Source organism: Sus scrofa, chromosome 6 (assembly GCF_054392235.1).
Source record: "Sus scrofa isolate SSC_HxYL_T2T_F1_AM1 chromosome 6, Sscrofa_HxYL_maternal_Yorkshire_Landrace_v2.0, whole genome shotgun sequence".
In the NCBI taxonomy this organism is placed as follows: Eukaryota; Metazoa; Chordata; class Mammalia; order Artiodactyla; family Suidae; genus Sus; species Sus scrofa.
The window spans coordinates 72,986,602-73,012,411 of NC_139388.1; the positions used below are offsets into that span (position 1 = coordinate 72,986,602).

Genomic DNA, 25,810 nt, shown 5'->3' on the forward strand with positions numbered 1-25,810 from the left:
CTGGGCTCGGTATATTAAATAAGACGCCTAAGTTTTATATCGTATCGAATCCGTTTTCAAACATTCTAATTCTTTTTCGTCTTGATGATCCAACGACAAAGTTTTTTTTCGGAAAGAGCACCTTCTCTTTGAAGCGACTGTATCGACTTGGCAGAATACTCAGAAACGGTTCTGCTTGGAAGTGGTCAGTGTACTTTTTCAACTGCTATTGATAGCATCTGTGCCATTCCACTGAATGCCAACCTAGGTAACAGAGCCATAACTTACTACTAGTTTTTTTTCAAAATGTTTTCTTTCTGCTCGAGGGCTCTCTAGAGAGGAAACAAGCATTTGTTTTCAAATACCATTTAAATCTGCTGGTATAACTGAAGGTGACAGACAGGCCCTCCTCCTAGGGAATCGGAGAACTGATTTGAATTGTGGGAATTACTAACCTCTGTGTAGGCCCACATTAGAAAAACAAATCAGTTATTTTTTCCTGGTCGTGCTGTTGAGGTAGAACATGTGTCCTGAGAAACTGCAGCTGCTTTGGCTACAATCATCCTCACACCGGCATTTGGTAAAGGGACATTGTCATGTGGTGTGCAGTCCTGCAACCTGGGACTTACTCAGTGTACACAGACCTCAGAAGCTAGACCCTCACGTCCCGCTCACATTCGATCATTCTGACAGTTAGGCAAGCTCTTAGCTGTGTGTCAATAAAGAGAAAGATTCTTACCGCTTGCAGCCTCTTCCCTGGTCCCCCATCTGTAGCTGATGGCCGCATTCCAAAAACGAAGCTGAATTGTTTTATTTGAAACTTGGACCAGAAGTGATTCTGAACAAGTCATTTGCTGATGTCAACTTGCCCTGCCGCTATTCATAACCGTTGCATTTTTGATAAATAGAACAAAGGGCCTTGTTGGTGTTGCACCCTGTTGCCGTCCATCCCGGAGGCACTAGGGGAAGGGACCTGAGCATCTTTGAGAGCTGCCGTGTGGAATGGGAGGAAAGTGAGCAATTGTGAGCATCCAAAAGCCTGCGCCATGCATGAGTGACACCAGAGTTGTGCAGCGGGGCGGTCAGGTTCAAGATAACTAGCAATCTTGGGTCTGTGAGCAAAGCCGCAGTTCACCCGCTAGGTATCTGAAAAGCTAAATACATGCGTATGCAGTTTTCCTCACTTGCATCATGAAATTACAGGGCATCAGTGGTGGTCCACCAAGCTAAAAAAGGAAGTCGGTTGAGCACTAGATTTTTTCTAAGACAAGCATGTCATTGTTCCCCTTGATTTCAGGCCGTCCCCTTCGGTTTTGCTTTGTGTTTGGAGCTCTTGATGGAGAGCCACGTTTCAGGAAGGGTCCGGTCTGCCTCTTGGAATATGCTCCCCCGCAATGTTGTAGGAGTTTCCTTGGCCATCTGTCCTCAGAAGGGTTTTGGTCGCGGCTTTTCACTCCCGGGGGCGTGGCCCTGCCTTCTCCTTTCTCTGGTGACAGGTGCACCCTAGAGCTATCACCTGGTATTTTGTTTTGTTTCTCTTGCAGAGTGAAAGAATTGAAAAAGGCCAAGGAACTTGAGGACCTACAGCAGCATCCCTTAGCAATGTGACACTGCTTTGCAGACTGTTTTCATTTCTGTTTTTAGCAGAGACATGCAACAACAACAACAAAACACACACACACAACATGCACGCACGCACATGCACACACGCGCACACACACACACACACACACACACACACACACATAATCCCTCTGCAGTTTTGGGGAGATCAGCTGCAGGATTTTAACAGGAATGTTTTGGTCATTGCATTTGCACTTTCATGGACAACTTTTAATTTGATCAGCAAGACATCTTGGAACTCAATCTTCTGTTGGATCATGGGAAAACAAGACACCACGCGGAACTGAAAGAGGCTTCCTCTTCTCCGGAAGAAGCCGTTTTCCTTCTCACATAGGGCTGTATTCAAACATCGTGTGGAACTGTACAAATATTTATACCAAAAATATAGATAAGAAAAGGTGGGGATCCACTCGCAATGAAGAGGATGCTGTTCCTGCACCTGTCACTTATTTCCAAGAAGCTGAATCTTTCGGGTTGGTTCTCAGTGGAGGGCTTAGACCATACAAATCTTTATTGGATCCGTGTGTTCTCATTTCCTTCACTGTGTCTCTTTGATTCGAATGTGTTTGGGTTGTTGTTGTTGTTGTTGTTGTTGTTGTTGCCGTTGATATGTTGTTTTAATCTCTACAGCACACTTAATGCAACTTGAAAAATCTGCAGGTGTAACGTCTTGTGGAGATTCGAGGGGCGGGTAAACGGGTCATGCTCACGGACGTGGTAAGGAACAGCTTACAGAGGTTAAATTTCTTTTCCTGTCCCCACCACCTCCCAAGAACCTGCGAGGAGAGTCATCATCTGATCCCTTTTCTCATGTTCAGCACTTTAATTTTTTGGCCTTTACTTTCATGTGCAATGAGAATTACTTAGAGAAATTGGTGAAGCATGTAGCTTTTTTTAGTAGCCTTGGAAACGAGTCATTCTAAGGAATCATAAACCTTGCCTGGACATTGGCCACCTAAAAGATCAGTGTGGTGCTGCGTTCTGGCCAGTAAAGTCCATATTTTTGGCTATCTCTCATCCCAACGGAGCGGTTTCTGTGTATATATAGAAGGTAGAAACGGAAAGCGAGAAAACTATTTGAAAGGGATTATATTAATTGCTAAATATTTTATTCACAAAGGTCAGTAACATGGCAAGATAAAATTATTTGTATAGTTTTGTCTGAATGAGCGAGAAAAATGTGGATTATTGTTTGTATATATTGTATATATTAAAACAAAAGAGATACGTGCATGAACTCAAGAACAAAGAAATGAACAAAAGCAAAGCATTAGTGGCTATGGTCTGTAAAATGAAACAAAAAAAACTTTATTTCACTATAAGAGTACTTTATTTTAAATGTTCTTTAGAAGAACATTTTGCTAAAGCATGACTAAACTGCAAAAAAAAAAAAGAGCTACTGTATTAAGACTTAGGAAAAAAGGCAGAGTAACATTACTTAAAAAAAAGGATATGTTTACATTTAATTTTGGCTACCAGGAGTTTATTTTCTTTTATTTAAAGATTTTTTTGCCAATGGTGCCAAGTAATGTGAATGCTGATATCGCTTAAGAAAATTAAGTTACTTTTGCTAAACAGATAATCATTAAGATGAATCCGTATATCGCGACACACCATCCACTCACTCCAACAAAGAACCCTTTAGAACGGTCAAAACCTGACAAAAGAAACAGGACAAGTAGAAATATGACTCACGTCTTCACATCTCCTGCTGGAAATCAGAAAATGTAATCAGAATTGCACGCACAAAAAAAAAAAAAATAATAACGCAAAAGGATGCAAACCGGGCTTGTAGGGATGTCTTGGTATATTTGCTGTTTCCACATCATGAGGAGCCAAAGAAATCTGACGCTTTTAACAATTCAACAACTCATGTTAAATTAAGAGAATAAAGTTCGCATTTGCTGATGCCAGTTTAAAATTCCCGGGTTAAGTTTCAGGATCAGTTGGTGTAAAGCTGAGATAATCCGTTAGGTTTTGTTTGTGCCTGTGTTTTTTTCCTGGGTTCTGGCTGCCAACTGTAAGTTTAAACTCAAGGCTTGTTGTGAAGCCTAAAAATATTCACAAATCAGCTTTTAAACTGGTGTCTTAGAAAGAAGGTAGACACACAACGATTGTGGTAACAACGGGGGTCTGTGCTCTTGGTGCCTTTTCTATAATTGTACTTGTTTTTTAATTACTTCCTTTCACTGCCAACCTCGAATTACTGTACAGTACATGTCTTACTGCTTTGTGATCAGCTCTGACAACGTGCCAGCCCCACAACTCGTAGCCACCTGTGCATTTGTAAACTGACCTGACTCAGTTTTGTTTTTAAATGTGTGGGTTATGTTGCCGCTGTTGCAGTCCCCCGAATACCTATTATTTTACCCAAACTTGACCTGCAGGAGGACACTGAGTAACTTACAAACACCACCGCATTCATAAATGGGAACAGAACATGAAAGCCAGCTCTTTCAGGATAGCCTATGCGAATACTGCATTCAGATCTGTTTATTCCATTTATCATGGTACAAATCTTTTGACAGGAGTAATGACCTCAGTGGATTTGCTTTAACCCTCCTGCCCCCCCCTTTTTTTTAATGTTTCACATGCCACATCATTAGCTGAGGACGTTCGAGACGCTGGGAGATAAAGATGGACATAGCATTAGGAGCGTTCTTAAGGAGGGGATAGGAAGTAGGTGCAGAACCTACCAGTTCAACTTATCAGTACAACTGTGAATCCCAGGTGAGGTACAAAAGCACCCCCGCGGAAACGAAGTGTTTCTGACCACTTTTCTCTTGGTTGTGAATCTTAATTTTGAATATAAGATGATAGGCAAGTGCAGCTTTCTTGGATAATCTCAATTCCCAAGTGCCAGGAGTAGGATTTCATTATAAAATTAATAGCTCATCTTATTCTGTCTCCTGAAGATTGAATTGCTCTTCTTGTTACCCATTTGAAATCAGCTGTACTGTGTGAACGAAATCCAGACAATAACTCGAACCCCTCTCTGGCTGCACGGTCGCTTATGGCAGTTCCACACAGTAGTTGGCGCCCAACGGGGGGTCCCTGAGACTTGCATGTAAAACTAGTCTAGATGTCTTCTTTTTGTAAGTTTTATTTTTGTAATTGTGCATGCAGAGCCTCATTGAATCAATGGATCTGTTGAAGAACTCAGCTGCTGGAAACCATGCAAAATGTTTTGAATTGCCCTTAAAATATGGAAAATGTTTTCTGAATGCTTTATATTCTTTCTGCTGTAAATTAAAAACGAAGAAAATTTCCCCATACTTTGTGTGTTTTGCCTTAACTTCACCTCATCTAGAAATCAGGATGTTTCGACTCCTTTGAAATCATTTTAAATATTTCCTTTTATCCCGATACAGTTTTTTGTGTGTTTGTTCTTTTCTTTTTTTCTCTTTTAGCCGCCCTGAGGCACGCATGGAATTCCCAGGCCAGGGATCAGATCCAAGTGGCAGCTTAGATCCCTTAACTCACTGTGCTGGGCTGGGTATCGAACCTGTGTCCTGGCCCTGCAGAGAGGTCGCTGATCCCATTGTGTCACAGTAGGAATGCCTGTTTTTGTTGTTTGGGTGGGTTTTTTTGGTTTGTTTGTTTTTAATGGCCACCAGTGCGGCATATGGAAGTCCCTGGGCCAGGGACTGAATCCAGGGCACAGCTGTGACCTATGTCATCAAACACACCGCAGCAACACCAGCTCTTTTAACCCTCTGCACCTGGCCCGGGATCAAACCTGCACCTCCACACCTGCGCAGGGACCCAAGCTGCTGCCGTTGGGCTCTTAACCCACTATGGCACAGTGGGAACTCCCAATGCAGTATTTTGACAGCGAACGTCACATAGCTTCAGATCTGCTCAGGAAAGAAGAAATTTCTCAGAGCCACTATTCCTAGAATACTTGCTTGCCAACTGTCTTCTCCAGCACCTCTCAACACATCAATCACTTGTCTACGTGCAGAAAGTTGAAGACACGGATCCAAATTCACCTTTCCAGTTAAAACCCTCTGCAGTTTTTTTAAAGCCTTCCTTTCTGAGCATTTGGTCGCTCATCTCATTCCCTTTCACCACAGACCTTCCTGTCTCCCTGGTGGACCCTCTTCCTTCTGATCCATCCCGGGGCTACTGCTGGACAAGTTCTGGGTGACAGATCTGCCGCAATCCATGAGACTTCAACGGTTTCGAGAGCCCACTGTGTTTACATGCCATTCTCCTTGCTTGTTAGTCTTTACCTTTTATTCAATCTTATTTTCACCTGTGCCCTAACCTGCACCAGTCCCACCACCACCCGCACCTCCTCGGTCTGTTCAAACCAGGTCCATCTTGAGTTTCTTTGTCTATGAAAGGTTGTTCCTCCCATGCCTGGAAACTCTCCTTTTTGCCACTTGATCCAACTCAAATCTCACCTCCTCTGTCTTGCTTTCTTGTCTATTTTTATTTGTTCATGTAGTGATTTAAAATTTTTTCATTATAGCCTAGTTTACAGTGTTCTGTCAATTTTCTACTGTATTTCCTAATTTTTTTATATAGTGAACTCTCCTGTTTATTTTAATATACATCAATATTTCTTTTTCCAATTATCCCATTTAGGGTTGCAACAGACAGTTTGGTGTTTATTTTTTCATTTCTCATCGAATCTGCCGGTTGACCTCCCGGTGTTCTGTGGTGTTTGTGTAGGAGTTGCCTGTGGTGGTAGGAATAATGTCAGGAGCAATTTAATACCTTGCAGAGTAACTCACTGAATTGGTGCCTGGGCCTCAACCCAAATCAAAAGCTGGGGACCTACTCCCTACTGGGGGGTCCAGAAATACAGAACCATACAAAGCCCAGTTACTGATGTGAAGGCTCCCGTAAACGGGTTATAATAAGCTTTGTGCAATGACAAATATTTGTGTCACAAATGACTACACGAAGAGAGGGACCCTAGGCCCAATCAATGCCTCTGACGAATACCCTGAAGGAGCTTCAGGTCTTATTTTAAAAGTTTCCTGGGGAAATGCGGTGTCTCTAGCATCACTGGGTAAGACGCAACGTTAAGCAGAAGCCCATGGGCTGTCACTGATACCGTCACGGCCACAGGAATGACCCACGGGCCCAGAATAACGTAAAGCGCCCCCACCCCCGACCACCCACACAGTCCCTTTCCCGGGACTAAGGCTCCGGGCCCCCCAGGGTCAGGGCGGCCGGCCGTGGGGGGAGGGAGCGGAACCGCCCTCCGGGCCCGCCCCCGAGGCGCCCCGCCCCTTCCGGCGCGCCCCTCGCCGCCGCGCACGCCCCGTCCACCCCGTCAGCCCCTCCCTTTGACGTCATCGGCCCCGCGCCGCCGCCACCGCCGCCTGCGCCTGGCCCCGCCCAGGTTCCCCGCCTCAGGTCCCGCTGCGCCTCTTCGTCGATTCTCGCCCGCTGTCGCCGCCGCCGAAATGTGAGTGACACAAGGCGACACGGAGCGACCTCGGGCCCTGGGGGCGGCGGCCAGTGGCTGGGACCCCGGCCCGGCTCGGCCTGGCTCCCTTCTGCAGCGTCTCGGACGCGGGCCGAGGCTTCGCGGGGGCTCCCGAGGCCTGGGGGTGGGCGGCGGGCGGCCCCGGGGATACGAGCTGCAGACGGGCCGGGTCGGCCCTGGGCGTTGCCTGCCGCCCCGGAGGGCCCTGCGGCGGTCGCGCGGCCGCGGAAGGGGCGAGGGCGGGGCGGCCGGTGTTTCCCAGCGGAGGGGAAAGCCCTTCCCCGTCCCATTTTCTCCTCCCCTCCCTCCGCCCCTCCCCGTCCCATTTTCTCCTCCTTCCCGTTCCAAGTTGACTGAGGGGAGCTGTGGCCACTGCCCTCGTCCTGGAGACCTGCTCGCTATCGGGTTGGGTTGGGCTCCGGAAGTTGCAAGGGAGGGGCCTTCAGCCCTGTCTTGAGGCACTTGCGGTCAGAGTGGGTCAGAGTGGACTCGGGCGCATAGCCGTAGGCCTTCTCTCTTTTTTTTTTAAGCCGAAGCATTCTTGTTGTGACCCTTGAAAGCGGGGAGTTTCCGGTGGTAACATCCAGGGAACTCTTAAGTGTCAAAAATCACAGGGAGCCCCTGTCCCCACTCCAGCCTGCTCAGTGCTCACCCCAGAGGAGAAAGGAATGGGTGCTTTCCTAGGGTTCCTAACGGAGCAAGAGACACCACTCCGGAGTGTATGTACCTCCTTGAAGCTGCCGTGCCGGCTCTCGGTGTGTGAAGTCCAGATCTGTAGAATTATGCAGAACCTAATCTAAACACAGGCGCCACTGCAGCCAGTGGTGTCAACTTTCTAAAGCTATTCATCTATAAAATGAGGTTAACAATAGTGTCCCCTCAAAGAGTTTTGGGGATTAAATGAGAAGATGCACCAACACATGGCCCTTTGCTGTTATCTCTCAGACAATAAACTCTCTGAGGGCAAGGGTGGGATCTCCTTTATCATTGGTCTTTGACACATGATAGATATGAAATAACTGTTGAATCAATGAATCAGTGGCTGTTATATGCAAGATAAGTGCTCTAGGTGCTGTCTGGGATACTGGAAGAGACGTGTAAGACACAGGAGTCGGTGATCTGTTAGAGAGGGCAAGACTCTATTAATACATGAAAAATCAAAGCATTGCCAACCAAGTAATGGAAGCAATTAGGACTTCCTAGCCTGCGTGGTCGTGAAAGGTCTGCCTGGGGAAAAATAAAGCTTTCAATGAGGGTTTAAAAGAGGCACCTTTTTGGAGTTCCTGTTGTGGCTCAGCACTTAGCTAACCCAAATAGCATCCATGAAGACACGGGTTCGATCCCTGGCTTCACTCCGTGGGTTAAGGATCTGGCGTTGCCACGAGCTGTGGTGTAGGTCGAAGACGAGGCTCAAATTCCGAGTTGCTGTGGCTGTGGTGTAGGCTGGCAGCTGTAGCTTCGATTGGACCCCTAGCCTGGAAACCTCCATGTGCTGCGGGTGTGGCCCTAAAAGGCAAACATACAAAAAAAAAAAAAAAAAAAAGTACCTATTTAGCGAAGAAGAAGCGTGGCTTCGTCTTACCTTTTCCACTCCCAGTGCCTTCTACTCGGCATCTGGGTCTTCCCAACTCTGTTTCTCTAAGTGAATCTATTTCCTCATACTGGAAAAGGGCATTTTATGATTGTTTATACAATTCTTTGCCACAGCGAAAAGATCAGAAGATTGCTGAGTGCATTTAAGTAGACGTATACCTTCAAACAAGTCATAAAAAATGGGAAAATAGGAGTTCCCTTCGGGGCTCAGCAGTTAATGAACTTGACTAGGATCCATGAGGATGTGGGTTCAATCCCTGGCCTCACTCAGTGGGTTAAAGATCCCACGTTGGCACAAGCTGTGGTGTAGGTTGCAGACGCAGCTCGGATCCCCAGTTGCAGTGGCTGTGGTGTAGTCCGGCAGCTGTGGCTCCGATTCCACCACTAGCCTGGGAACCTCCATAAGCTGCAGGGCGCAGCCCTAAAAAAAGGCAAAAAAATAGGGAAAATAGAGTTTACTTATCTTAGGATCAGGTGCTTTTGTGATACAAAGTAGATCCTGTTAAATCTCATTTCAGACCTTGATCACTTTTAACATGTGGGTGAATCTCTGAAATTATAGAGAAACTAGAAGAAATGGCATTAGAACCTTTGTTCATTACTGCAGGAAGGATTTCCTTTTTCCGCTTTAGTGCTGAAATTCCCAACACTGAGTGTCCTGGAGTGCACCTTCACACTTGGAGAGGTGTGTTTGGAATCCTCATTTACCCATGCTTGTGCCTTTACCTCAGGTCGACAGGTGCGCCTGCAGGTTCCAGCGCTGCCGCTGGCAGCAACAGAAGACTTCAGCAGACACAAAATCAAGTGGACGAGGTATTGCTTTCCAATGTTGTTGCATTTTAAGCCAAGATGGGAAGGCTTTGGAAATAATTCTGTTTAGAAAAAGTATCATAAAAGTGTAAATGTAAAGTAAATTTCGACTCTCACAAGTGTAACAAAAAAGTGCCCCTGGTTTTGAAAACCCTTATCTAAGCTCCTGAGAAGTCACGCTCTCCTGGTTTCAAGCTTGTTTTCCTGCCGCTGAATCACACACCTAAAGTACAGACTCTCCTCCCTGAGAACATTCCTCCAAGAATCACTTTGTAATGTGTGTCTTGCCACAATAAATTTAAAAATTAGAAAAGTGAAAGAGGAGCACTTTATAAACTAAGGCAGTAGGATTTTAAGGACTAGACCTGCACATGGCTCAAGCCAGGACCAATCCTTCTGACCAGACTTTTCACCAAAGTGCTATTTTCCAGTAGCCTGACTCACTAGTTGCCCAGCCCAGCAGGTCTCCGTAGATGGTTGTCCATGGACATGCAGAAGGCAGGTGCTGGCAGACTGTTGAAGCCCAGCAGGTCTGTGATGGTCAGATTCTCGGTTAGGAGGCCTTCTCAGCACCTTTTGTTTTGCCCTGTGTGTGCAGACCTGCAACGGAAGAGCCTTTGATCAGTTCAGACTAGTGTTGCCCTAGTTCCATAGTCCTGAAAGCCATCACCGCTAAACAGCTGCATCCCGGTCTTCCTGCACTTCGATGCCTGAAAAAGCCGCGTTAAACTAATGTTAGATTCCCTTGTTAAATCATTGGGTAAAGTTTTGGTCTGATGGTTTTGTTTATGGATTTAATTCTGAAATGTTTATATTTAACGCCAAGAAACTCATTTGAATGCCATCCTCCAAGAGACTTTTGTTTACTTACAAAATCAAGCTGGATCCTTTTCCCTAACCCAAAGAATTTTAAGGAGGGGTTTTTGTTGTTGTTGTTTTTGATTGAGGTGAAGTTTGCATAACATACAGTTAACCACTTTAAAATGTACAGTTCAGTGGTGTTTGGCCCATTCAGAGTGTTAGTAACCGTTCCCTGTCTAGTTGGAGTCTTTTCATCTCCCCTGTTTGCATTTAGCAGCCACTCCCCATTCTCCCTTTTTCCCATTCCAAAGTTAGAAAAATTTACCCTTCAGTTTTCTCCTGAGAGATTTATAGTTTTAGTTCTTGTCCTTAGGTTATTGGTCCATTTTGAGTTGATTTTCATCGATGGGGTGAGGTCAGGGTCCAGGTGCCGTCTTTTGCACGCGGTTATCCAGTTGTCCAGCTCCACATTTTGAAATGGGCAAGCGTGATTCCTTCAATTTTGTTTTTCCTTTTTTAATATTGTTGGCCTGCAGGGCCCCTTGGCATTCCATATGAATTTGAGGATTGGCTTTTCTGTTTCTGGAGGAAAAAAAAAAAAGCCAGTCAGAATGGTGAGAGCGATGGTGTTGAATGGACACCTTCGTACATCACTTTGGGGAGCACCGCCTGCCTCATAACATCGGGTCTTCTGTGAACACGGGACGTCTTCCCGCTTCCTCAGGTCTTTCACTCCTTTCAGCAGGGTTCCCTAGTTTCGTCGTGCAAGTCTTTGGTCTCCTTGGTTTCGTGGATCCCTAAGTAGATCCCTAGCATCTTTTGGATGCTAGTGTAGGGAATATTTTCTTAATTTCCTGTTCATTGCTAGTGTATGAGGACACACTGATTTATGGCTGTTGCTCTTGTACCCTGAAGTTTCACTGAGTTTGCTTATTAACTCCAGTGAGGTTTTTTGGTGGAATCTTTGGGCATTTGGAACCACCTGCAATTAGAGATCATTTTACTTCTTTTCCAGTGTGGATGCCTTTTATTTCTTTTTCTTACCTAATTTCTCTGGCCAGAACTTCCCGTACCATGTTGAACAGCAGTAGTGAAGGGGGGGGCCTCCTTGGCTGTCACCATGGAACATGGATGTTAGTTATGGGTTTTTCTATAAACACTCTTTACCATGTTAAGGAAGTCCCCTGCTTGTTTGCTGAGTGTTTTTATCATGATTTTTTTAATGAAAGTTTGGCTCAACGAAGCAGTAAAGTACTGACCTGAAAAAAAAAAGGTGCCAGTACATTTCATTGAGGAGTTCTCGTCTTCGCATCCTTTACGCGTAACTTGATGCCAATCCTGTTCCTCAGGTGGTGGATATCATGAGAGTCAACGTGGATAAGGTGCTGGAACGGGACCAGAAGCTCTCTGAGCTGGATGACCGAGCAGACGCGCTGCAGGCGGGAGCCTCCCAATTTGAAACAAGTGCTGCCAAGTTGAAGAGAAAATATTGGTGGAAGAACTGCAAGGTAATTCTCTGTTAACTGGTCTTTACCTGGAGTCACCCTCGGCATTCTAAATATTGGGCTATCATGAATCGTGGGGGTGAGTTTGACTTTGCACACAGGGAAATTCGGGTTGACTGTGAATCTCAAACACCCATTGCCTGCCCTTTGGCCATGACAACGAGGAATTCGTCATGTTCCGTGGCTGAGCTTAAGCGTGCAGAACAGAGGAGTCCAGAATCAGCCAGGGACAGAGGCCCCTTCTGGCCCTCTTCCCCACTGAGCACAGACTGACAGGAGGGGGCTGGAGCGGGTGCTTGGCTTGCGTGCGGCTCTGAGTGGCCGAGGAGCAGAGGAAGGAACCACGGCGCCCCCACAGGAGAGTGGGCAGCAGCTGCACAGGGAGCCGGCCCCGGGCAGCTTCTCACGGCTGTCACAGAAACGTGCTGCCATCAGGCCCCTTCCCGGGTCAGAAGTGATGCTTTCTGACCCATGGGACAGACTTAGTAGCCCTTCCTCAGGTGGAAAACGTCTACACAGACAAACGCCCATCTGGGGACCACAGATGACACGAAGATGTAGTGACAAGCAGACGCGTAGCCTCACCGATTGCAGTCAGTGTAGGCTTTCAGATGACGGATGTTTCCGATTGCCGTTCACCAGAGAGTCGCCTCTGGCGGGGGTGATACTGTATGATGTGCTTCCGTCCAAGGGTTCACCTTGGGTTGAGACGTGCCGTGGCCTGTGCTTGCTTTGCAGATGTGGGCCATCGGCATCAGCGTCGTGGTCATCATTGTCATCATCATCATCGGTGAGTCCCGCCGGGCTGAGCCCACGGCCAGGGTCCCCCATGTACATGGGGGCTCAGAGCCAGAGTCCCCAGAGCTGTTAGCTCTCTCCAGAGACTGTTGTTTTATTAAGGGTTTTCTTCTTCTTCTTTTCTTTCCCTCTTTAGGGCCGCACCTGCAGCGTATGGAAGTTCCCGGACTAGGGGTCCAATGGGAGCTGCCGCGGCCGGCCTACACCACAGCCACAGCTGCACGGGATCCGAGCCGCATCTGTGACCTGCACCACAGCTCACAGAAACCCCGGATCCTTAACCCACTGAGCAAGGTCAGGGATCGAACCGGCATCCTCATGGATCCTTGTCGGGTTTTAATCTGCTGAGCCACAGTGGGAACTCCCTTTATTAAGTGTTTAAATAGTTGGCTGCTGAGTCTGAGATTTTTGATATAAACAGTAATCCTTTGAAGTTAGAGAAAATTTATTCATTTCCACCAGCCTGTAAGTTTCTGAGTGTTTTCGTCAGGTATTTTCTTTGATGAGAAACACTAGAGTCTGTGATTAAAAGCCTAGACTGCCTCTGACTCACCCTCCCTTCGCCACCCAGCTGCGTGGCCTTGGGCAGTAATTTAATATCTCTGAACCTGTTTCTTCATTTATAAAATGGGGATGATAATAGTACCTACCTTACATGTTCGTTACGAGGACAAAGCTGGTGAATATGGAAAAAATATTGAGGATGGTGTCTGGCCTATAGTACTAATAGTGCTAGAAATATCTATGGTCACGCAGCTCTTGCTGTTAGCATCACAGCTACCACCACATGCGCTGCGGGAATAACCCGTTGCCCTTTTTAGCCCAGTAGACGAGAACTATTTACAGAGACATGTCTTGCATCCTTTTTTGGACCGTCTCCTCTGGCCCTCTGCAGAATGTTGAGAAGCCACTAGTAGGAGACTGGCCAGAAATTGAAGTTCTGTTCACACAGGGATGGCAGCGTTTGCTGTTAATTCTGCATTTGCCCTGAAAGACTAAACCGCCGTTCCCCTGCCTTTTTTTGCATCTCCCCTGCTTATTAGTCTGGAGTGTTTCTTCCTGAAGAACCAGCGAACCTCCAGCCTGCTGTTCAACAGACCTCCTCAAGACTTTTGACGTCGACCCTGCTCTCGTATCAAGCTTACCTACTGTTCTATCTAAAATGATTAGTTCCTGTTTGTTACTGTAAAGTTTGTTTTCTAGGAAATGTGCCTTTGTTTTGTAATCTGCACTCCAAACTCAAAGAGTGGTCTGCCCGGCCCCCGTTTTGCCTGGTGCCTGTTCAGATCACCTGGGGCTGAGGAAGCGGGCGTCTTAGGTTCCAGAGCCATGATGCCCGAAGAAGTGTCGTCTGGTGAGCGGCCGTTGACCCCTTAGGGAAATCTGTTCCCAGCTCACTGCTGTCCTGTGCCGTCAGCCCCTGTCTACGCCTCCGGGTCATCGGATTCCCCAGAGTGCCTTCCAGAAAGAACACTACTGCCTGACACACATCTGTGATAATAACAGGCCGTGCCTTATTTTGCTCTTTTTCTGATTCCCTGTCAAAGAACCCGCCACTGTTTATAAACACTACTGACTCTTTTGCTGTATTTAAAATAAGATGCTGGCGAAGCGTTTTTGCTCTTACATGGGGTATGAAGCTGTTTACTTTCTCGTTACTGTTATGTATCCCTTGCTAAAAATATTGTTTTAACGGAGAAATAATAACCTCTCTAAAGCATTTTTACAGACCTGTGGCTGTGACCAAAGTTTCTCTTTTGCCAAAAAGTTGAATCCCAGTCAAATGTCACGTCTGTCCCTGACAGTTAAAATCAGAAAGGGACCCGGGGGACTGACAGTGCCCCTCAGAATTATAATTGTAACATTGCATTGGAAGCTCTGGCTCCTGGCAGGCCTTTTGTGCCCGAGAAAGGCTGTAGGTCATGCACTCCCTTTCCGAGTTCCCGTTTTTCCTGGAGGTTAGAGCGAGCCTCTCACTCTCTCAGACCTGCAGACAGTTTCACCAGCCATTTGAACGCTGCCGACTCCACTGGGTTGCTGATACTTCCGTGAGCAGCGATTTTGTGGCCTTCAGGGGAGGCCGTCTGGGTCATTTTCTGGCCCAGTCCCCAGAGAGTATAGCTTTTCCGAGTTTGTTTCCTATTTTTATCCATAGTCCCCCTCCTAAACCTGTCTTCTCAGCTCTGCTGCTGTTCGGGCGTTGCTCAGACAGATGGCTCCTGTCACAGAGGCCGCCTAGCCAGAGACCTTTCTTTTTGGATGTCACAGACCGTCTGCATAAAAGGCTGCTGTGGGGACAGCTGAATCCGAGAGACTTGTTGTGCATGTGAGCCTTGCAGCATCAGGGTGTGTGGCTTAAGGATGGGAATTCAGGGAGGAATGAGACCAGGCCGAGAGGCACGGAGGGAGAAAGCAGTTTTAGCACTCTGTGGCTCACGGTTCCTGGAATGTTCTAAAATTCGTGTTCACACGCTAGTTTGTGACTCACCAGGTGACAGCAGTTACGGGGCCCCAGGACCCAGGTTCCGTTGCCCTCATTTCTGCTCCCCAACATCAGTGACATGACGTGACCTTGAGGACACGCCTGGCGATGCGCCCAGCTGGGTGAGGGGAGCGGCCGTCAGGGTCGGATGATGGCCAGCCCTCGGCTCCGGCCTCCAGCGGGGTCGGACTCTGAAACCTTGGTGCTCTCTGTTTGGTCTTGATGCTCAGTCCCAAGAAACCCTCTGGCGCCTTCATTAACCCGGGAATACGCTGCTTATATCTGTGCCTTTAGCTGGGACCGTGCCCACGGCAATGAACTGAATAAAGTGTTTCTAAGTGTACCTTGGCGCCTGTGTGCTTGGAGAGGGGTGGCCGCGCCGGGTCCAGGTCCTGAAATGGCATTCCTCACCGCCCCTATGCCTCCCGTCCAGACTCCAAGCCCCTCTCGTCTCTTCCTCTCTTACCAGGGCCCTCCCCGAGGACTCCGATTTCCTCGCACCCCCAAGTGGACGGGAGCACACCGCTCCCGTGTGAAATGTGCTTTTCAGCAGAGGAGACGAGAGGGGAACTGGCTTTCTTATAATTACTCAAATGTTCAGGGTTGGGCTTTTGAATTTCTTAAATATATGGTCTTTCAAAAGTGATTTGTGCAGGAGTTCCCTTAGTGACGCAGTGGTTAACGAATCCGACTAGGAACCATGAGGTTGCGGGTTCGATCCCTGGCCTTGCTCAGTGGGTTAAGGATCTGGTGTTGCCATGAGCTGTGCTGTAGGTTGCAGACGTGGCTTGGATCCCTCGTTGCTGCGGCTCTGGCATAGGCCAGTGGCTACAGCTCTGATTCAACCCCTAGTGTGGGAACCTCCATATGCCGTGGGAGCGGCCCTAGAAAACGCAAAAAGACAAAAAAAAAAAAAAAAGTGGCTTGTGCAGGGCAGGCCTTGTGTGGGTGGGACAGATAGCTGCCCTTGTGGGACATGGGGACGATGGCTTGGGCGGGACCCCTTCAAACCGTGGCTTTTGTTTTGACTGTGCATCTTGCCCCTTGAATGTGCCTCCATTCCTGTCCTTCCAGTCCTGGGAAACAAGCGTAAGTGGAAGGAGACTTTGTTTACAAGAAAATGCCAGTTCGTGGTAGACACCTGCTGGAGGAAAGACGCTGAGTTTCCCAGTTCCTCTGCTGACCGGTCACTGCTTTTCTTGTCCCTGGAAGAGCCCTGCCTGCAGAATGGTGTCTTCTGCTCAGGACCTTGATATAATGAAATATATATGAACTTCTGGTGCCATCTTCAAGATTTTAAAGGGAAAAATACCACGAAGGGACCCTCTTTCTCTGCTTCTCCCTTAAATGTCAGGGTTCCTTAGGGCTGAGTTCTCAGCCAGCTTCTCTCTCCAGGCGATCTTAGCTATTCCCAGGTCTCTATTCATTCCTCTGCTGCTGAGTCTGGGCCTGTTGGACATAAACCTGTCAAACTCGGTTCACCAAACAGAATGAACCATCCCCCGCCTCACGCTCCATCGTTAAGTGTCTGTTCCAGAGAATGGCGCCACCACCCACCCGGTGACCACACTGGACAGGTCCCTGGGACTTGCCGATTTGTCACTATCTGTATCACTCAGGATAAGCTGGACGTGTGCTATACCCCCCTCCCCCCGCCCCGCTCTCAGAGGCTTAGCTTTTGCTCGTTTGTGCTCTGTCCAGTGCTGTCAGCAGGAAGGCTCTATCCTCCGTCCCCTTCGTCCCCTTCGGGAGGGAGGAGGGGGACGTCGTGGAAACACTTGTCTCAGGTTAACAGGAATCGCACCTTGGCTTAATCCAGTGGATCCAGCAGCTCTGCTCACTTCTCACTGGCCAAAGCAAGTCAAGTGGCCACAGCTCCCCTCGGAGCGGGGAGGGCGTACTATCTGTCACCCAAAGGAGAAGTGGGATGTTTGTGAATATTTTTATGGGGACAGTTTCAGTCACAGAAAGGGGGAACGTTCCCCTCATCTTGTATTTTCTAATGAATTGTGTCTCCTTCATGGTAATTCTTTTTTTTGTTTTTTGTTTTTTGTTTTTTTTGTCTTTTTGCTATTTCTTGGGCCGCTCCCGCAGCATATGGAGGTTCCCAGGCTAGGGGTAGAATTGGAGCTGTAGCCACCAGCCTACGCCAGAGCCACAGCAACGCGGGATCCGAGCCGCGTCTGCAACCTACACCACAGCTCACAGCAACGCCAGAACGTTAACCCCCGAGCAAGGGCAGGGACCGAACCCGCAACCTCATGGTTCCTAGTCGGATTCGTTAACCACTGTGCCACAACGGGAACTCCCATGGTAATTCTTTATTTGCATCACTAATAAAACTTTTTTTAAAGTATGGTAATTTTTTTTTTTTGGTTTTGAATGAGGATTAACTGCTCTAAAACTGACCAGGCTGCTTAATGCATTTAAAAGTAAGCATCCTGGAGTTCCTGTTGTGGCTCGGCAGAAACAAATCTGACTAGTATTCACGAGGACACAGGTTCAATACCTGGCCTCGCTCAGTGGGTTAAGGATCCGGCATTGCCGTGAGCTGTGGTGTAGGTCACAGATGTGGCTCAGATCCTGCGTTGCTGTGGCGTAGGTCAGCCGCTGCAGCTCTGATTCCACCCCTGGCCTGGGAACCTCCATATGCTGCGGGTGCGGCCCTAAAAAGACCAAAAAAAAAAAAAATCTATAATGGAAAAGAATCTAAAAAAGTATACACACATATGCATGTACAACTTAACCACTTTGCTGTACACTTGAAACTAACACAACATTGTGAATCAACTAGATTTCAATGAAACGTTTTTTGAAAAGTGAACAGGCATCTTTATTTCCAACTGAGCTGCTTCTCACACGAGCAGAAACCTCTCTGCAAAACTAGAATTTACGAAATAAATCAATTATGACATAATTATTAGGAAAAAAAACTCTTTTCCCCCCTCCTCCTTTAAATACCAAGCTGCGGGCATTTAGACATCTGTTTGTCCTTCACCTGCCAAGACCACTGACAGTCCACTGCTGGCGGAAGGGCCTGCCTCGGGCCGGAGCTCTGGATCCCCAGCCTCAGGAAGGACGTCTCTACGGCAGCTGCCTCTTGTCTGCAGCTCTTGCTTCCTGCATCACTCACTCTCCCTCCTTAGTGGATCACTTCCTGGCCATCCCCACATCCCTTCCTCCCGCCAACAGACACCTGTCTACAGCCCTTCACGGCAAAATTCCTCCCTGCCGCTCCTGTAGCCCCTGCCCCACGTTCCTCTTTTTCTTCAATCCACAACCCTGAGACATCTTTAACCAGGGATGGCGAAGCCCAGCAGGAAATTCTCTGCCTTTGTCTCACCTGCAGGTCACCAGCACTGGCTACAGGTGCCAGCTCTCCCCTTGAAAGCCTTCATCATCTAGCTCCCTGGATGCCAGGCTCCTCTACTGCCCCTCAGTCTTTGCTCGGCCCCCTGCCTGATCTCTGAATCTCCGTGCACGCGACATCTGGGCCTTTGGCCCTTTTCTGTCGGTACTCTCTCGCTGACACCACTTAGCCATCACTGAACTCCACAGAGACTCTGCTGACTCCCACACATAAGCGGTATCCCCCTGCCAACCCCACCTGGATGTATACGCACACCTCAAACACGACGTGGGCAAACCAGCTCTCTATTCTCCCTTCATTAAACCTGCCTGGCCCCGACTTGCCCACCTAAGTTCATGTCCCATCGTGTGCAGCACGGCTTAACCCAGAAGCTCAGGGGGTCGCCCCCTCTCTTCTCACAACCTACATTCAATTCACCTGCCACACGCTGTGCCCCAGATGCTTCCCAATTCTGTCTTCTCTCACCATCTTTCCTGGCACTGCCCTGACCCAAGCTACCCTCAGCTCCTTTTCATTTTTTCTAATAGCCTCCTGACTCTCACCTGTTTTCTGTGCAACAGAGTCTGCCTGACACAGATCATCATCCTGCTGAAAACCTCTTTCTTTCCACTCCTTTTGGAAACAAACCCACTTTGCTTTCCCTAGTTACAGGGGCCACCGCGAGGTGGCTTTTCCTAAATTCCTGACCTCATGGCCCTCTTTCTATTCTCCAGACAAAGTATACTACCTACCTGTTTCTCAACAGCAAACCTGCTTCAGGGCCCCTGGAGAGGCCCGTCCCGCCACTGGGGGCCATTTCCCTAGCCCCTCATCACCCTCGGGTTTCAATTTCACCTTCTCAGAGAGTCCTTCCCCGACCACCTGCCGTGGCCTGGGCCACCTGCCCCCTTTGCCCTCCACTCCCAGCTCAGGTACCCGTCTTTCCAGCAGCTCTTTCCTGTTCCACAGAGCACCTTCCCTTCTCTGAACTTCATGAAGCTGTTCGTATTTTATGGCTGAATCAAATGGAGATTCCCTGAGTGGCTGGGACTTTTGCCACCACTCTATCTTCAGGGACCACAGTCCACCACTGCCCCTGGATGCACTCAATAAATATGTGTTGAACCAATGCCGGTGAACACAACACAGCTTCAGAGAAAGGAGAGCATCACTTGGAAAAATAGGTGGTATATCCAATACATAGGAACACCTGCCACGCTTCACTCCCCCCACTTCCTTTATTTACAATTCCTGTCAGTCATCCAACAAACACTGAAGATTTCTGATGTACCAGGCGCTGGAGAGGGGCCGACTTCTGCGCGGTACCTGCCATTTCGGAGGAGTCAAGGCACAATTAAAAGGCGCCTTCAGGCGGATAGTGTTTTAAAGGGCTTCTCTACATCGTTTCCCGAAATTGCGTCTTTTACACACACTAGTCTTCCTCCAGTTACCAAATGAATTTTTCACTTTAGGAAGACCAGGGAAATGTCTAAGTTCCACCGTCAAAATTCCTCTTCGGAAAACCGGGTTTGATTTTTTTTCCAGATTTGCTACACTGCCCGGGTCCTCTGAGTCCTTCACTTAGCGAGTTGCTGCAAGTGAGAGCAAGAAGGTCGTTAAAAAAGAGGGAAACAAAGGCATCCCTAGAAGACGCAGAGAAAGCGCGCGGACGTCCAACGCCTTCTTCCTGCTGCTCAGCGGGACCCCGATCCGACAGCCAGCAACGCCAAGCCGCTCTCCCGAAATCGCGCGCGGGAGCAGCGGACACCAGCCCCGCGCTCCTGGCAGCCACCTCTTCTTGGGTGGAGTCCGAGCAGGCCCCGCCCACCCCACCGCCCCGGGGCCCGCCCCCTTGTGACTGGCGGCTCCAGCACCCTATGACTGCGGCTCTGGCTGCATCAGCCCGAAGGGCCCATTTCCCCCGCCCTCGTAAAGGGGGCCGGGACTCAGGGGCCCTCCGCCCTCTGCCTACGCGCCAGCCTGCGGGGATTGGCCGAGCGTCCTCCTCGGCCCGACCTCCAGGGTTACGTAACGTTTTCTGAGCCCTTTGCCCCGTCTCGCTCGCCTGCGCTTATGTAACCCGGGCTCCGCGGTGCGGGCCCCGCCCCCGGGCCAATGGGGGACCGCAGAGCCTCGGGCGGAGGCCAATCGCGCGGCCCAGGGGCGGAGCCACGTCACGTGGCGCGCGGGGGGCGCGGCGCGGCAGCCGCCCCGCACGCGGCGGGCCCCGAGACTGCCCGGGACCCGGCCCCTAGGGCGAGCGGCGGCGGTATCGGCGGCGGGTGAGAGCTCGGCCCGGGCGGGGAGGTCTCGGAGCCCGCCAGCGGCGGATGCTGGGAGCCTGCCTTGCGTTGTGGGGCCGGGAACCTGAGGCGCCCGGAAGTTTGTGATTCAAGTTGCCGGGTTCTTGGATGCACGCCGCCGACTCAGGGCGAGCGGGGAGGCCGAGCCTGGCTTTGCAACGGCCGGGACCGGGGGTCCCCGCAGGGCTGCACAGCCCGCGAGCCACAGCCTGGTTTCCGGCTACAGTTTCTCTTGACACTTGCCATCCTTGTTTCCACCCTTCCTGTCCAGGGTGGTCCTCCTAGAATGGGCATGTCCAGGACTGTGGAAGAACACTGGCGAGAAAGTGCCTCCAGGTGAACAAAGATCAGTAACTGCCGGCTTGTGATGGGTGACAGTTTTTTCTAGTGCTATGGCATGGACCAAAATAAGAAATAAGTTTCCGTCGCTGATTGCAAAGTAAAAAAGAAGCAGGCGACAGACTGAGGGCTGCCAGGCGAACGATGGAAGCCTGCGAAGATCTAGAAATGTCCAGGAGTAAATCTCAGAACCCCAGGGGGAACCAGCGACCCGAACTTGAAGGACCACAGGCCAGCGGTCCTGAGGCCCTGGGGAAAGACTCTGCGGAGATGTGGCACCAGAAACACCAGCTGCAGGGCAAATACACGGAGACCAGCCACAGGTGACATAACCTGATGGGTTTGTGGGAGGGCAGGCTTAAACCTAATACTTTGTGAGCCGAGAAAAAAGTTTAGGAGGAGGCTCAGACAACTTAGAATGAGAGGCCCTGGAGAAACTGGAGGAAATTACTGCCAAATAGGTACAGAGTGTTTGAGGGATTGAGCTGAGTCTGGGCCAGAGGGAGTATGAGGGAGTGGAAAGTGTCCAAGTTTTACCCGTTTCTTTGCCTGGGAGTCTCCACCTGTTAGAAAGGGGTCATACACCGATGAACTAAATGAGCTGATCCATATTGAGCACTTAGAAAGCGGGCCTGGCATGTAATGTGCTGTTCAAGACAACAGTTGACTTATTATCATTGACAGTGTGAGTTTGCAGACCTGGAGAATAGACTGGTGGTTGCCAAGGGGGAGGGGGAGGGAGCAGGATGGGCGGGGTGTTTGGGGTTAGTAGATGCAAACTAGGACATTTAGAATGGATAAGCAGTGAGGTCCTGCTGTACAGCCCAGGGAACTCTATCCAGTCTGTTGGGATAGACCATGATGGAGGATAATATGACAAACAGAATGGATAGATAGATAGACAGATGTAAGATGGATTGGGTTGCTTCGCTACACAGCAGAAATTGGCACAACGCTGTAAACCAACTATGCTTTCTAAAAAAAGTGAAAGTACGATGAGTTTGTCATCTTTTCTCTTACAGTGAACAGCAAGATCGAGACAGAGTGTTTGAAGAACTTATCACGGTGGTCCAAGAAATGAAAACACACTTCCCATCGGCGAGACACAGCAAACCAAGCACTCTGGACGCCCTCAACTATGCCCTTCGCTGTGTGCACAGCGTTCAAGGTAAACCAGCTGCGGGACGCATACAGTCGGGCATGTGCACACCGGCTCCTAAACCTCAGCCAGGCCGGAGGCGTGATCCCTCGTGGTTTTAGTTACAGAAGCGTCTGGAGCTTTTCATGGTGCTTTGTATGGGACGAGCAGATCTGCACTGGTGCTGTTAGCAAGTGAGATATTCACAATAGCACTGGGAGAGCCTTGGTTGTGTAACAGCTTTGTAACCATGCAGCATTTTGCTGATTTGTTTCAAGAGGGTAGCGTTTGGCTTAAGGACGCTTTGAAAATTCGCTTTTTTTTTTTTTGGTCTTTTTTCCATTTCTTGGGCCGCTCCCGCAGCATATGTACATTCCCAGGCTAGGGGCTGAATCGGAGCTGTAGCCGCCAGCCTACACCACAGCCACAGCAACGTGGGATCCAAGCCGCATCTGCAACATACACCACAGCTCACAGCAACACTGGATCCTTAACCCACTGAGCAAGGCCAGGGATGAACCTGTAGCCTCATGGTTATTAGTCAGATTCATTAACCACTGAGCTATGGCAGGAACTCCTTTTTTTTTTTTTTTTTTTTGTATTTTTAGGGCCTCACCTGCAGCATATGGAGGTTCCCAGGCTAGGGGCTGAATCGGAGCTGTAGCCGCCAGGCTACACCACAGCCACAGCAGTGCCAGATCTGAGCCGCTACACCACAGCCACAGCAGTGCCAGATCCGAGCCACATCTGTGACCTCCACCACAACTCACAGCAACGCTGGATCCTTAACCCACTGAGCGAGGCCAGGAATCGAACCTGTGTCCTCATGGATGCGAGTCAGATTCGTTTCTGCTGAGCCACAGTGGGAACTCCCGAAGATTCACTTTTTAAAGAACCTTGTCTTCTGGGACCGTGAGGGAACATTACATTTGACTGAATAGTTTATCTTTCCCTGTCTTAGACATAATTTTAAAATGCAGTCATGGTGTGTCAGGAAACGACCCGATTAAAAACAAATGGCTGTAAGTGCTTTTTTCTTTTTATGACTTTTCCGACTTCTTCTCCGGGGATTTTAAAAATGCGCAGACTCTCTAGCACAAATCCCTGTGGCTTCGAATATGGGGCACAGTTCTTGAAAACCAGAGTAAAGGTTTCTGCCAGAAGAATCTCCTCTGCGTTGGGAGTTCCCGTCATGGCGCAGTGGTTAATGAATCTGACTAGGAATCATGAGGTGGTGGGTTTGATCCCTGGCCTTGCTCAGTGGGTTAAGGATCCAGCGTTGCCGTGAGCTGTGGTGTGGGTCACAGATGCGGCTCGGATCCCGAGTTGCTGTGGCCCTGGTGTAGGCTGGTGGCTACAGCTCCAATTAGACCCCTAGCCTGGGAACCTCCATGTGCCGCGGGACCAGCCCTAGAAAAGGCAAAGAGACAAAAAAAAAAAAAAAAAAAAAAAAAAGGATTTTCTCTGCGTGTATTTGGAATTTTTGGCTTGGGCACCTTGTTTTGGTACCTTAAGTGTATCTTGTTCCTTGTGATCCAGAACGTGCAGCATCTATAACATTCAAAATCTTAAGTTTGTACAACTATCAGTATTTTAGGTGAAAGAAGAAGAGGATCTGGTTTCAAGGAAAACCACGCTCAGGTGGCCTCATCCCCAAAGATCAGCCGACTGTAATAGTGATAAAAATGCTTCCCTAAGCATGCGGTTGTCCCTGCACTCCCTGTTTATTCTCCTGTGTTTCATAGCAAACAGTGAGTTCTTCCAGAGTCTCCGGCAGAACAACGGAGCGCCTCAAGCAGATGTGACCGTGTACCGTCCGGAGGAGCTGGCCACTATTGCTTCGGAGCACGCTTCCAAAAACACAGTAAGAGGTCACAGATTTTGCCGTATCAACCTGGGTGACTTTTCCTAACGCTCTTATCTAGCAGTAGACTTTTCCAAATAAGAGCCGAGCGTCTCAGTACCGAAGATTTGAGGTCAGCGCTAGGAGACCACCAAAGGGGCATCGAGCAGCTTCTCCTGCACTGGCTTGCCGGAGCAAATACAGCCCAGAGCAGGAAGCAGCGCATGAGAAGTGGTTTCCTTTGCTCCGGTAACCAGGCGCCTCTGTCCCCTCAGCCTCCCTGCATGCTCTCCAATTAAGGGAGAAAAATAACACGGCAGAGTAATCTTTGGCATCATATGCTAATCTCCAAATTGTTCATTTCTGCTCACACCTCTCTTCGTTCCCGTATCTCCTACCTCAAGTTGTGACAACTGGATGTTACAGGACAGGCAAGTTGAGATGCTGTCATTTTTTGTAAAATTTCAGAAGAGCTCTTTAGTATGTCTTCTGTTCATCTCTTCATGTTGGCAGGATAATGAATCCTCCTGTGTTGGCGATGCAATGGAGACGTACCGAATTGATGTTTAGACCTCTGTGTAGTTGTGACTTGAAGACCTTACCATATTGGAACATGCGCTATCCCTGATAGTACAGGGCTGATTTGACTCACTGGTGTGTTTGTGGTGCCGAAGTAGCTGCTGTGGATATTTAAGAGGAAAAAAAGTTCGAGAAAATGTTTTCCCTTTAAGAGGGTCAGGAGAAAGCCGGAGAGGAGAACGTTCTGTACGCCAGAGCTGGCAGATCCACCCAGTGGCTGGTTACAAATAAGTTAGGTTTATGTCCAGTGGGACACATTGGAGCCATGATTCTTGTGTAATGAGGTTTGTCAGAGACAGCATCATGGAGGAAGTGGGGTTTTTTATTTTAATTTTATCTTATTTTGTCTTTTTGCCTTTTCTGGGGCCACTCCCGCAGCAAATGGAGGTTCCCAGGCTAGGGGTCCAATTGGAGTTGTAGCTGCTGGCCTACGCCAGAGCCACAGCAATGCAGGATCCGAGCTGCATCTGCAACCTACACCACAGCTCATGGCAATGCCGGATCCTCAACCCACTGAGCAAGGCCAGGGATTGAACCCGCCACCTCATGGTTCCTAGTCGGATTCGTTAACCACTGAGCTGTGACGGGAACTCCCGGAAGTGGGTTTTGAACTTGGCCTTGCAGCCTGGAATACGCAGTGGTGGAGAGAAGCCCTTCCTTTCAGCAGGTTTATAGCACATTTTGCAAAGAAGAAGGAATCAGAAGTGTATACACGGTATATGTTTAGTCAGTGTAGAATGAGCTGGGTTTTTTTTTGGCCTAGAACGTAAACCTTCAGAAGGAAAAATGCAGGTTTTCCGGTGATAACTGAGAAGTATGTTTTGTTGCCTTTGCAGGATGTGTGTGTGTGTGTGTGTGTTTTAAACTACTGACGGTGGTGGAAACTCTAGATGAAATCCATTCGGGGCATGTTGCTAGTAAGTATCTCAGTATTTTGCATCTGTTTTCAATGTTTCTCTTAGGATACCTTTGTGGCAGTTTTTTCATTTCTGTCCGGGCGGTTAGTGCACATTTCCGAACAAGCTCCCTCAGTCCTGAACTGCAGGAAGGAGCTCTTGGAGTCCTCGCCCTTCGCTGAACTGCTTGCGCCTCAGGATGTGGGCGTGTTCTACTCGCACACCGCCCACGCCCAGCTTCCTTTCTGGAACAACTGGACCCAAAGAGGTAATGGGGCCCATATTCAGATGTTTGTCTTACCTGCTAAAGATCAGTTTCATTCTCC

General features: G+C 48.8%; 3 protein-coding genes across 35 annotated transcripts in view; all 3 read left to right on the forward strand.

The window, feature by feature from the left end:
* The window catches only part of CAMTA1 (calmodulin binding transcription activator 1), an 861,094-nt gene extending 856,217 nt beyond the window's left edge, over positions 1-4,877 (forward strand). For 19 of the 29 annotated variants that reach the window (XR_014806977.1, XM_084962649.1, XM_084962653.1 and 16 more), the window contains one exon: positions 1,524-2,855. Coding sequence is in view for 28 of the 29 variants with exons in the window: in XM_084962649.1 (XP_084818775.1) it covers positions 1,524-1,556 (33 nt within the window). In the remaining variant the exon portion in view is untranslated. Of the gene's footprint in view, positions 1-1,523 lie in introns of all 29 variants that reach the window. The other 10 variants (XM_084962661.1, XM_084962660.1, XM_021097508.2 and 7 more) reach the window with 1 other exon arrangement.
* Positions 2,018-15,380, forward strand: VAMP3 (vesicle associated membrane protein 3). The gene is made up of 6 exons (XM_021095270.2): positions 2,018-2,075; positions 6,778-7,027; positions 9,373-9,454; positions 11,602-11,760; positions 12,496-12,547; positions 13,599-15,380. The coding sequence occupies exons 1-6, from the start codon at positions 2,018-2,020 to the stop codon at positions 13,616-13,618; spliced, it is 621 nt and encodes a 206-aa protein (XP_020950929.2). The 3' UTR covers positions 13,619-15,380.
* Positions 15,381-20,571: 5,191 nt separating this feature from the next.
* The window catches only part of PER3 (period circadian regulator 3), a 60,484-nt gene continuing 55,245 nt past the window's right edge, over positions 20,572-25,810 (forward strand). For 4 of the 5 annotated variants that reach the window (XR_014806987.1, XR_014806988.1, XM_021095271.2 and 1 more), the window contains exons 1-4: positions 20,572-21,351; positions 22,051-22,196; positions 23,912-24,030; positions 25,551-25,752. Coding sequence is in view for 3 of the 5 variants with exons in the window: in XM_021095271.2 (XP_020950930.2) it covers positions 21,173-21,351; positions 22,051-22,196; positions 23,912-24,030; positions 25,551-25,752 (646 nt within the window). In the remaining 2 variants the exon portion in view is untranslated. Of the gene's footprint in view, positions 21,352-22,050; positions 22,197-23,755; positions 24,031-25,550; positions 25,753-25,810 lie in introns of all 5 variants that reach the window. The other variant, XM_084962684.1, reaches the window with a different exon arrangement.